Consider the following 13,204-nt stretch of genomic DNA (forward strand, 5'->3'; position numbering starts at 1 on the left):
CTAAGAAGATTATGGATATGTGTGGGGGTCACAGGGTAGTTGTCATGGGGGACTTTAACTTTCCAAATATTGATTGGAACCTTTGTAGGTCAAATAGTTCGGATGGGGCAGTTTTTGTGCAGTGTGTGCAGGAGGGTTTCCTGACACAATATGTGGATAGGCCGACAAGAGGTGAGGCCACATTGGATTTGGTACTGGGAAATGAACCGGGCCAAGTGTTAGATTTGGTTGTGGGAGAGCACTTTGGAGGTAGTGACCACAATTCGGTGTCTTTTGTTATTGCAATGGAGAGGGATAGGGCCGTACGGCAGGGCAAGGTTTACAATTGGGGGAGAGGTAATTATGATGCGATTAGGCAAGAATTAGGGGGCATAAGATGGGAACAGAAACTGTCAGGGAAAGGCACTAATGAAAAGTGGAATTTTTTCAAGGAACAAATACTGGGTGTCCTTGATAGGTATGTCCCTGTCAGGCAGGGAGGAAATGGCCGAGTGAGGGAACCATGGTTCACGAAAGAGGTGGAATGTCTTGTGAAAAGGAAGAGGGAAGCTTATGTAGGGATGAGGAAACAAGGTTCAGATGGCTCGATTGAGGGTTACAAGTTAGCAAGGAATGAGCTGAAAAAGGGGCTTAGGAGAGCTAGGAGGGGACATGAGAAGTCCTTGGCGGGTCGGATCAAGGAAAACCCCAAGGCTTTTTACTCCTATGTGAGGAATAAAAGAATGACCAGGGTGAGGTTAGGGCCGGTCAAGGACAGTAGTGGGAACTTGTGTATGGAGTCAGTAGAGATAGGCGAGGTGATGAATGAATACTTTTCTTCAGTGTTCACCAAGGAGAGGGGCCGTGTTTTTGAGGAAGAGAAGGTGTTACAGGCTAATAGGCTTGAGGAAATAGATGTTCGGAGGGAGGATGTACTGGCAGTTTTGAATAAACTGAAGGTCGATAAGTCCCCTGTGCCTATTGAAATATATCCTAGGATTCTTTGGGAGGCAAGGGATGAGATTGCAGAGCCTTTGGCTTTGATCTTTGGGTCCTCACTGTCCACGGGGATGGTGCCAGAGGACTGGAGAGTGGCGAATGTTGTTCCTCTGTTTAAGAAAGGGAATAGAAATGACCCTGGTAATTATAGACCGATTAGTCTTACTTCGGTGGTTGGTAAATTGATGGAAAAGGTCCTTAGGGATGGGATTTACGACCATTTAGAAAGATGCGGATTAATCCGGGATAGTCAGCACAGATTCGTGAAGGGCAAGTCGTGCCTCACAAATTTGATTAAATTTTTTGAGGAGGTAACTAAGTGTGTTGATGAAGGTAGGGCAGTTGATGTCATATACATGGATTTTAGTAAGGCGTTTGATAAGGTCCCCCACGGTCGGCTTATGATGAAAGTAAGGAGGTGTGGGATAGAGGGAACGTTGGCCGATTGGATAGGTAACTGGCTATCTGATTGAACACAGTAAGAAGTCTCACAACACCAGGTTAAAGTCCAACAGGTTTATTTGGTAGCAAATACCATAAGCTTTCGGAGCACTGCACCTTCGTCAGATGGAGTGGAAATGTGCTCTCCAACAGTGCAAACAGACACAAAATCAAGTTGCAGAATACTGATTAGAATGCGAATCCTACAGCCAGCCAGGTCTTAAAGGTACAGACAATGTGGGTGGAGGGAACATTAAACACAGGTTAAAGAGATGTGTATTGTCTCCAGACAGAACAGCTAGTGAGATTCTGCAAGCCCAGGAGGCAAGCTGTGGGGGTTACTGATAATGTGACATAAATCCAACAACCCAGTTTAGGCCGTCCTCATGTGTGCGGAACTTGGCTATCAGTTTCTGCTCAGCGACTCTGCGCTGTCGTGTGTCGTGAAGGCCGCCTTGGAGAACGCTTACCTGAAGATCCAAGGCTGGATCCAATTACTGGAGGAATGAGTCAAATGAGATAAAGTCAAGATCCCATAAATGCAAGTTCCTCCTGTCTTTTGATAAATTAATGGAAAGTGGCCAAAACTTACAAAGGAAAAATGACGGGCACAAAAACTAGGACAGAAGACAACAGACTTTTAAAAAAAAATAAGCATCCTTCTTCCGTCTGAGGATCATTTACAAAATCTTATAACAGAGCAAACCAACTGCTTTAATAACAGAAGTTCAATCAAGACAGACATTTAAACCTGCTTTCAGAGAGAAACCAACATACTGATTTAGAAATGATCAAATATTAGGAAGAAGCAGCTGCAAGCCTTCAGGTGTCATTAAGCAGCATGCTATTTGACTGGGAAAAATCAGCATCAACCTGCCTCTGTTCATTGTGAATTCCACACATTTCTAAATAGTGGTGTTTCAACATGCTCCCCTTCCTTCCAAAGGCTGCTTTATGGAGAAAGACAGGTTATTGTTTTGGACGGAGACTCAGTCATCATTACTTGGTAACTAACCCCACACCTTTCCTTGTCTTTCTCTATCTGCTCACGTAGGCTTGATGAGTCAGGAGGTTGCAGTTTCAAACCTCACCCAAGTTATCAGCACATAATCTAACTTGACAGTCCAGCACAGTGGTACTGACTCTTCCATGAGCCATTAAGCTGAGGTTCTGCCTGCCTGCTTGGGGTGGGAATTAAGGATTCCATGGCACTATCCAAAGAGCAGAGAGTACCCCTGATGTAATGGCCAATAATGGCTAATTAGATAGTTGGTGGGTTGGTGCCAAGTTTCCAAAATGTGTTCTGTGAAGGTTCCATCTGACTGTAAAGTAGTAAATATAACCCCTCTATCAAGAAGGGAGGGAAGCACAAAACAGGAATTTATAGGCCAGTTCGCTTGACATCTCGCATGGGGAAGGTGTTAGAATTGAACATTAAAGAGGTTATAAGCTGGGCACTTAAAGACAAGCTCAAGGTAATTGGGAACCATAGAACCATAGAAGATTACAGCTCAGAAACAGGCCTTTTGGCCCTTCTTAGCTGTGCCGAACCATTTTTTGCCTAGTCCCACTGACCTACACTTGGACCATATCCCTCCACACCCCTCTCATCCATGAACCCGTCCAAGTTTTTCTTAAATGTTAAAAGTTTACCACTTTATCCGGCAGCTCATTCCACACTCCCACCACTCTCTGCGTGAAGAAGCCCCCCCTAATATTCCCTTTAAACTTTTCTCCTTTCACCCTTAACCCATGCCCTCTGGTTTTTTTCTCCCCTAGCCTCAGCGGAAAAAGCCTGCTTGCATTCACTCTATCTATACCCATCAAAATCTTATACACCTCTATCAAATCTCCCCTCAATCTTCTACGCTCCAGGGAATAAAGTCCCAACCTATTCAATCTCTCTCTGTAACTCAGCTTCTCAAGTCCCGGCAACAGCCTTGTGAACCTTCTCTGCACTCTTTCAACCTTATTTACATCCTTCCTGTAATTAGGTGACCAAAACTGTACACAATACTCCAAATTCGGCCTCACCAATGCCTTATATAACTTTTCAATGTGGCTTTCAAAAGTTACATGAAGTTAGGGTGTGATTTAATACTGTATTTTCCAACAGTGCTAAAGAATTCTGTGAACCATACTTAGTTTTGGCTACAGTCCTACTTAAAGGCAACTCTTTGATTTATCCAAACGGTTCAGTAATTTAACTTAGCAAGTAGCTAAACTAGGCAGTGGGGGATGATCATGGGCTCAATCACTATCATGTCCTAAGATAGGTTTTCTGTCATTCATGGGAATGTGTGTGTCGCATTTATTATGCAACTTTAATTGCCCTCAAGGTGATGCGAGCTGGCTTCTTGAACCGCTGTGACCATTTTGGGTGCTTGGTACTAAAGGTCAGTACATTCAGAAAGGGAGAGAGAAAACTGGAACAGTAAAACAAGAGTATTGTCTTAAAATCATTGAGAGTATCAATTTCTGGCATCCCCCCCATCACTCCTGAACGCCCTAAGACCATTGCTTCCTTATGGCTCCATAGTCCTCGAACATCATGGACATTGGTTGACTGAATCGTGAGCTCTGGCAGTTGAGGAGAGCGTTCGTGCTAAGCCTTATACATCCCTGCTGGACATAAACATGTAGATATGCAGGAAGAATGACTAGAAGCAGGAACCATGGGTAATTTCCATCTGCCTGACTGGGTGGCAATGGGTTTAATTATGCTGATCTAGCTAAGGTTAGTCAACTCAAAGCAGATTAGCAATTTGCATTTCGATAGCAAAATTTAATTTGCCCTCCCAATTCGATATAAATATCTCACGGCACCATAAGAATTGCAAGGAGGTTTTCCCAGCGTACTTGCCAACATTTATCCCTCAACCCACATTAGAAATCTGGGCTTGTATCTCATTGCTATTTATATGTAAAATTTAATGGCTGTAAAGCACTTTGGGACAGCCTGAGGTCGTGAATGGCACACTATAAATGCAATTCCGCTCTTTCTTTATTGCTCTTATCAACACACAAAAGAGGTCTCTAATGTCCAACCAGGTTCAGTTCTTCAGTCCTGATAGTCCCAACATTGTGGGGTGACAGTTAAGGAGAATGTTCCATGATAAAAACAAACTGATGCAGAAAGAGTGAGCAATGACTCCTCAGGCACTCACCACTTTAACCAAAATGCACAACACAATTCATATTCCATCTCAATTGACTGGAAATGTGAAGGTCAACCATGATCTTATTAAATGTAGTGTTGGCCTACGCCTACGCTTATTTCTTAAATTCTTAAATAGAATCACAGAATCACTATAGTGCAGGAGGCCAATCAGCCCATCGAGCCTGTACAGACAACAATCCCACCCAGGCTCTATCCCATAACCCTATGTATTTACCCTGCTAATCCCCTTGACACTAAGGGGCAATTTACCATGGCCAATCCACCTAGTTTACACATCTTTGGTCTGTGGGAGAAAACCGGAACACCCAGAGGAAACCCACACAGACATGGAGAGAAAGTGCAAACTTCACACAGTCAACCAAAGCCAGAATTGAACCAAGGTCCCTGCTACTATGAGGCAGCAGTGCCAACTACTGTGCCACCGTGGAGCCCTCCCTCTTTTTCAACATCTCAAATCTGTGGCGCTCTCACCACTTCAACACAGCTTTCTGATTAAAGATCAAAACACCAAGAAGTTTCATTGATAGAAGGATAAAAAAAAAACAGACATACAGGTTGAAATAGCACAGAATGGTAGGATTCTCTCAAGAAAGGCAATGGAAGTGTTAAATGGAAACCTCTCCAATGCAATAAAAGGTGTCTTGGTGTGGTGAACCGATAAGAGCAGAATGAAATTTGGTGAACTTTGAAGGGATTAAGTATCATAAGAACATGAGAAATAGGAGCAGGAGTAGGCCATCTAGCCCCTCGAGCCTGACCCGCCATTCAATAAGATCATGGCTGATCAGTTCCACTTACCCGTCTGATCCCCATAACTCCTAATTCCCTAAGTATCAGAGGATCGTGCAAGCTAATTAAGTCAGAAGAAGGGAAGTGCAGGAAATTCTTCAATAAGCTGTGCAATAAATTACCAGGGAAGGAAACTGAAATCAATAATCTAGATGGGTTCAGGAGACAACTGGACACATTTCTGGAGTGAGATCAGGCTAAGAAGAGGTGAGCAGCTGGGCTTCACCTGAGAAGAGAAAGGGTTTGTTGAGATTTTTGGACATTTTACAGTCCTTAATGCTTCTCAGAAAGCCTACAAAGGGTTTACGGCAGCCCATTTGGGGAAGAACATAAAACAAGCACTGATAAGCATGTAATAAAGGAATTCTTGAAAATAGTTCAATTGTTGTACATTCCCTGTTGCCCATAAAGCACAACAACAAGTAGTGGTGAAAAATGAAGTACACATATTTCAATTCTTCACAACACTCTGAAGGTTCTCCAGACACACAACGGTCACACAATTTCATTTACATCTTCGGAATTACAAAACCATATGAGTCAGTGTGAAAAAAAAGGAAAACTAGCGTGGAAATAACATTGAGATAGTCAGTAAACACAATAAACTCACTTGTGTTTCACGTCCTCATCATCCGTCTCCTCATCCTCTTTGAGTTGTTTATTCTCTGGCTCTCCTTCATCTTGGTTTCGGTTCTATGGGCCAAAGATGTAAAAAGAAAACTTGTTCATAATGCTCGCATCACACTACTAACCTCATAAATATTGTAATGTCCCACCAGATTATAGTATATTCATCTTTTTGAAAGGACTTTGCATTTAATCTAGGCAAAAAATGCATTGTTTGGTACCAGGATTAATTCATGGTTTCTGCTGAATTGTATGACCTTGATCAGATCAGTGTTTGAACCTTCAAATGCCTTTGATGATTATTTGAAAAAAACAATCTCCAGAGTTAAAGGGAGGGGGAGAACAGTAATAGGTGAAATGCTCATTTGTAGAGCTGGTGCAGACATGATGGGCTGAGTGGCCTCCTTCTGCACTGCAGCAACCCTGTGATTCACAACTCTACCTCACTTTCCCCTTGATGATATTTAAAATCACTTCTTTGACCAAACATTTGGGCCTCTGACTTAAAATCTCAATGTAGCTCAGTATCATGCTTTGTTTCATAATGCTCCTGTGAAGCGCCTTGGAACATTTCATTAGATTCAAGTTGCTGTGCATCATTGGTGTTGCCTGAGTTCTTGCATGACAAATGATGACTTGAGGTGCTAAATAAAGGATTAGATATTGATGGTTCTGTTCTGTACCCCTGCCAAAGTCAGCTCCAGTATGAGAGGAACAGAACCATAGAGGGGTAAAAGGTTGAATGACCAGGAATGCATACTCAAAACCAGGATTGCATTGGTAAACACAATTGCAAAGTAGGGCTGTACAAATTATAAATACTCTTAGATTCATGCAAGCAGTTAAAAAATTATTCCTGCATCTAAAGGGGATTACTTTATAGAATTGTGAATTATGCAGTTCAATCTCAAACTGCACTGAGCTATCCTGTTCTACTACATAATCTGAACTCTACTATTGCTCTTGCTTCACTATCACCTGCTCTCCCACACCCCTGTTTGCTGAAACTTGTCTCGCCAAGCTCCTGTTTCCTGGTACACGTCACTCTTTCTCTCTTCCACTCTCCCTCAACACTGTTTGAACTTCCACGCCCTTCTTTCCAAAAGACACCATCCCTCTCTCCCTGATCATCAGTTCCTCACTCCAGGGCCTGGCACCCTGCACCCACTTTCCAGAGCACACTGCCTATCTCTCACTAGATCTCCCGCTCCCTGGCCTCAGCCCCACACTGTATGGAACAGGCACCACACATTAAACTAAAGACTAGGGAGTGAAGTGGCTGAATGAAATGGGAGACATTCAACATTACACTTTCTTGGCTCAAAGGATATGCAAGTAAACAGCAAAATAAATGGTTGTACTGGAAGGTTTTAGCTTTGGGTGAAGGACAGAGAGCAACACAGCAAAAACTTTTCCCAAGATTTAAAACAGTAATGCAACGTCAATGACAATGATACATATGACCCACTGAATATTCTGACTAGTTTCCTTGCATGTATCACGTAAACATTCAGACACAGTAATCTTTCTCATTTGACAGTGCATAGTCTCAGGCACAGGCGCCACCCCATTCCACCTTCACCTCACTGACTAACCTACAGGTGTTCAAAAGCAGTTCAAACCTTCCAAGTGCATAAACATGTTCTAACCTGTCTCCCCTACTCACTGAAAACAAGAACGACTTAAATGCATTGGCAGATTAAATTATTTCCCCACCCACATTAAGTATTTTGAAAGGTGTCTTAAGAAAGAGTCAAACTCTTTTGCAACCTCCACCCTCTTTCCATGACAGGTATGAAAATAGCTGTGACATGGCCATTAACTTAGCCGAGCTCCCACACACCTTCAGGGATGCAATGGGAGGCCTGAAGGTGAACATGTAGTGCACAGGCACAGTCTCTGAGTCAGCTAGTGACAGCGGTTAAGTGAACTGCTCAACCTATTTCTATGGTGGCACAGTGGTTAGCATTGCTGCCTCACAGCACCAGGAACACGGGATTGATTGTAGCCTTGGGTGACTGTGTGGAGTTTGCACGTTCTCCCCGTGTCTGCGTGGGTTTTCTCCGGGTGCTCCGGTATCCTCCCCAGTCCGAAAGACGCGCTGGCTAGGTGAACTTGCCATGCCAAATTCTCCCTACATGTATAGGTGCCGGAGCGTGGCAACTTGGGGATTTTCACAGTAACTTTATTGCACTGTTAATGTAAGTCTATTTGTGACAGTAATAAATAAACTTAAACAAATTGTGGAAAAAATTGAAAAGAACAATTACACTGTCCTTTCAAATATGGGTTGTGTCTGCAGGCATTTTGTGAGCTGTACTAGAATGAAGTGTTGGTCGTTAAAATTCTGTCACTGGTGTTGGGAGGCAATGATTTGCAACACCTCAAATAGTTGGGTATTGCAAAATACTGAAAGACACTTAACTCAGCACGAGGTTCACTCGCCTCCAGCAAGGCTAGTGATTAAAAACCCTATTCCCACGCAGGATTTTAGATGAGGAAAAGACTCCCAGGAAGATTCACTTCATGATCAACTGGAATTTCCATAATGCTCAACTGAAAATGTTGAGAAAAGGGAATTAAGGGCTCAAAGTACTGCTGGACTTTTTAAAGAGGAGCTAGAGGAAGGAGGTTAGTGTTCATTAAAGTAGGAAGTTAACTCGAGGTATAGAAGGAATATTCACAATACAATTATCACAAAGGAGAGAGTAGCCTGGTGGTTATAGCACTGGGCTATCAAACCAGAGTTCAAATCCCACTACGCCAAGTTAAGAAACTGAACATGCAGTAATTTAGCGGCTGGTACCAGAAAAACGATGAAATCTGAAAGACCGATTGCTCTCCTTCAGAAAAATCAACCGTTCTTCCCTTTTCAGTCTGGCATACAAGAGGCATCCGGTTCCACACAATGTAGTTGACCTCTAATATCCAGTCAAATAAGGATGGCTGGCAGTCCTCAATATTTATCTCCAGATCCCGTGAATTCTAATATCATCAGAGAAAAAAGATCAAGGAGATGGCTTGCTGATTAGCATTGTACATCCCTGCCCAGTCCTCCCCCAACCTTCAACTGATGAAGCAGTATTGTTCCATGGTGAACATCACTTAATAAAAAGCACGTAATACATCCTGGGCGAGAGATTTCAAAGAGTGGCTTCATCAGTGACCAAGCTAGCAGAGTTCTGAAGATTTTTAAAAAATTTATTTGTTCATTGGGTATAAGCATGGATGGCTAGGCCAGAATTTATTACCCACCCCTAATGACCCTTGAAAAGGTGGTGGTGAGCTGCTTTCTTGAACTGCTGCATTCCATCTGGTGTAGGTGGACCCACAGGGAAGGGAATTCCAGGATTTTGATCCAATGATGATTAAATAGTTCAAAGTCAAGATGGTGCATGGCTGGAGGAGAACTCTGCTGCCCTTGTTCTTCTAGGTGGTACAGGTGATGCGTTTGGAAGATGCTATCAAAGGAGCCTTGCTGACTTGCCGCAGTTATGTAGATGGTACACACTGCTGCCACTGTGTGGCAGCAGTGGAGGGGATAATTGCTGAAGGTGGTGGATGAGATCCCAATCAAGTGGGCTGTTTTGTGCTGGATGGTGTTGAACTTCTTGAGTGTTATTGGAGCTGCACTCATCCAGACAGGGGGCGGCACGGTGGAACAATGGTTAGCACTGCTGCCTCACAGCACCAGGGACCAGGGTTTGATTCCCGGCTTGGGTCACTGTCTGTGTGGAGTTTGCATGTTCTCCCTATGTCTGCATGGGTTTCCTCCTGGTGCTTTGGTTTCCTTCCACGGTCTGAAAGACGTGCTGGTTAGGTGCATTGACCCGAACAGGCGCCGGAGTGTGGCGACTTGGGGAATTTCACAGTAACTTCATTACAGTAAGCCTTACTTGTGACTAACAAATAAACTTTACTGCAAGTGGAAAGTATTCCCTCACACTCCTGACTTGTGCCCAGTGTGGACAGGTTTTGGGGAATTACTCACTGCTGAATGGGGCGGGGTTCAGCAAAGGTAATGCCACAATGTCAAGGAGAGATCCTTGGTTAGATTTCCTCTTGCTGGTCATTGGATGGCACTTGTGTGCCTCGAATGTTACTCTTCATTTATCAGCCCAAGCATGAATGTTATCCAGGTCTTACTGCATCAGTACCCGAGGAGTCACGAATCGTACTGAACATTGTGAAACATCTGCAAACCTCCCCATTTGCTGAAGATGGTTCCCAATGTCAATGGGAAGATCGTTGATGAAGCAACTGAAGATGGTTCAGTCTAAAACACAACTCTGAGGAACTCCTGCAGCAGTGCCCTGGGACGAGAGATGATTGACCTCCAACAACCACAACCATCTTCCGTTGTGCGAGATATGACTCCAAGCAGTGGGGAGATTTCCATGATTTCCACTGACTTCAGTTTTCCTGGGGCTCCTTTATGCCACATTCAGTCAAATGCTGCCTTAATGCCAGTTACTCTCACCTCACCTCTGGAATTCAGCCCTTTTTTCCATGTTTGAATCAAGACTGTAATGAGGTCAGGAGGTGAGTGAACCTGGCAGAAACCAAACTGAGCATTAGTGAGCAGGTTATTGCTAAGCAAGTGTCACTTGACAGCAGTATTGATGAATCCTTCCATTGCTTCATTGATGATCAAAAGTCAACTGATGGGTGGTAATTGGTCAGGTTGGATTTGTCCTGCTTTTTTGTGAATATAGCTGCCAGACTGAACTTGTGCCAGGTGATGCAGGGACAAGTTTGACCCCGCCCTCACCCGCATTATGGAATATCTGCCCACAATAGTTCAGTTAGAAGTGATCACTGCTCAGTCCTTGTGAAGATAATGTCTTGTCTCCACAACAGAGGGATCCTCTACCCTGTCACGTCGCCATCACTACACTCAGTGCAGAATGACAAAGGACAGATCTAGCAACTGAAACGGGACATTTTCTAAACATACACTTTCATGCTATTTGGGTGACACTGTTGTTATCAATATTTGTTGCTCACCCCCAATTGTCCCCAAAGAATTTGGTGATGAGTCAGCTTCTTGAACCACTGTAGTTCATGTGGGGTAGGTACATCCACCGTGCTGTTAGGAAAGGAGTTTCAGGATCTTAACCTTGTTACAATGAAGGAACAATGATATAGTTCCAACTCAAAATGGGCTGTGGCCTGGAGAGGAACTTGCAATCGATTGTGCATTTCTTACCCTTGCATCACGGGTTTGGAACATGCGGTCAAATATCACAAACATGTGGCTGCAAAACTCATCATAACTTTGATCCAGACATAGACACAAGATCCAGCTGCCAGAGAAGATGTCAGAGTAGATGCCTCAATATTAAATCAACATTCGACAGAGTTTGGTACCAAGAAGCCCTGGCGAAAGAAAGGTCTTTGGAGATGAAAAGGAAGATCCTCCAGGGTCATACTGGAAGATGGCTGCGGTTGTCAGAGACTAGTCTTCAAAGCTCCAGGACATCAATGCAGGGAAGCACCTTCAGTCCAACCTTTTCAAGTGCTTTATCAGTGACCTCCCTCCCTGTCAAGATTGAGGCTGCTCAATATTGTTTGGACTGCTCAGCTCCATTCACACCCTCTCTAATAACGAAGCAACCAATGCCAAACTGCAGAACATTGAGCTGGCAACAGGCACATTAAGATTTCTGCACAAATACCATCTCCATCTCTTCACCATTATGAAGTGGATTTCAACATTAACGAGAGCTTACCTGGACCAACTATATCAACACCATGGCTACCTGACCAGGCTGAAGACTAACTCGTAGCTCACAACCTTGATGCTCGGCTTTCTTGGTAACAAAGGTCACAGGAGGAAGGGACAGCATTCCGAAAGCTCGTGATTCCAAATAAACCTGTTGGACTTTAACCTGGTGTTGAGAGACTTCTTACTGTGCCCACCCCAGTCCAACGCCGGCATCTCCACATCATGTGTCAATGGTGAAACAGGTGGATGTTAGCATCAATGGTAGAATCAACTACTCCTCTGTCCTGAATGATTGTTGTTTCGGATATATCCATGCATGCATGTATTCCTGACTGAAGCTCTGTGCATGATAGAGGCTCTGAGATGTCAGGGGATGAGCCACTCATGACAAATTACCTAGCACCTGTCCCAATCTTGTAGACACAATGTTGATGTAGCAACTACTAAAACCCAAAAATGAAGTATTCTGCTATCAGAATTGCTCTTAAAATATGAAATGAGTATTTGTGTAAATGCACGTAGTGCAAAATAAGCCACTGGTTCAAGTGCTGCACACTTCACTGATTTCAGCCAGGGTAGTGGTAGGTACTACAATGTAGTAGGCTACAGAGATATGTCATAGAAAATTAACAATAATTTGCACTTATACAGCACTTTTTACTGTCACAGTTTAGGAACAAAAGAAGACTTCTGGTGCTATAGTAACTTCCATCTTAGATACATTGCATCATGCTCAACCTAAAATGAATTCATCTGAAATGCAGTAAATATTATGGCAGCTGTTTTGCCTTTGGAATCCAAAGAATCCCTACAGTGCAGAAGGAGGCCATTCGGCCTATCGAGTCTGCACCGACCACAATACCAAACAGGCCCTATTCCCACAACCCCACATATTTACCTTGCCAATCCCCCTGACACTAGGGTCAATTTAGCATGGCCAATCAACCTAACCCGCACATCTTTGGACTGTGGGAGGAAACCAGAGCACCTGGAGGAAACCCATACAGACACGGGGAGAATGTGCAAACTCCACATAGACAGTGACCCGAGGCCGGAATTGAACCCAGATCCCTGACACTGTGAGGCAGCAGTGTTAATCACTGTGCCAACGTGCCGCCCAAGGCCCCATAAACAGTAATGGAGCACATAATCAGTTAACTGATTTTTTTGGCTGCAAGTTAAGGAAATGAGTGTTGGCCAAGATCCAAACAAGCTCTCTGGTCTTCAGCATTATTTCCTAACATTACAACAGTCATAACATTTTAAAAGGTACTTCAGTGGCTATCACCCAGTTTGGGTCATCCATAAGTTACACTCCCTATAAATGCAAATTCTTTATTTTCTTTCTTAAATAATGTCTTGGGATCTTTAACGCAAAAAACACTGGTACAAGTAGATGGTTTAATGTCTCAATCCCCAATACTGCATTGACATCATCATCCTGGAGGATGCGCTCAAGT

The 13,204-nt window shown here is 43.6% G+C and overlaps 1 protein-coding gene across 1 annotated transcript in view; it reads right to left on the reverse strand.

Moving 5' to 3' along the window:
* The window catches only part of ccdc12 (coiled-coil domain containing 12), a 65,846-nt gene that overhangs the window by 15,519 nt on the left and 37,123 nt on the right, over window positions 1-13,204 (reverse strand). The window contains exon 2 of the mRNA XM_078215893.1: window positions 6,000-6,082. Coding sequence (XP_078072019.1) covers window positions 6,000-6,082 — 83 coding nt within the window. The remainder of the gene's footprint in view (window positions 1-5,999; window positions 6,083-13,204) is intronic.

The sequence above is a fragment of the Mustelus asterias genome, chromosome 7 (genome assembly GCF_964213995.1).
Source record: "Mustelus asterias chromosome 7, sMusAst1.hap1.1, whole genome shotgun sequence".
Classification (NCBI taxonomy): Eukaryota; Metazoa; Chordata; class Chondrichthyes; order Carcharhiniformes; family Triakidae; genus Mustelus; species Mustelus asterias.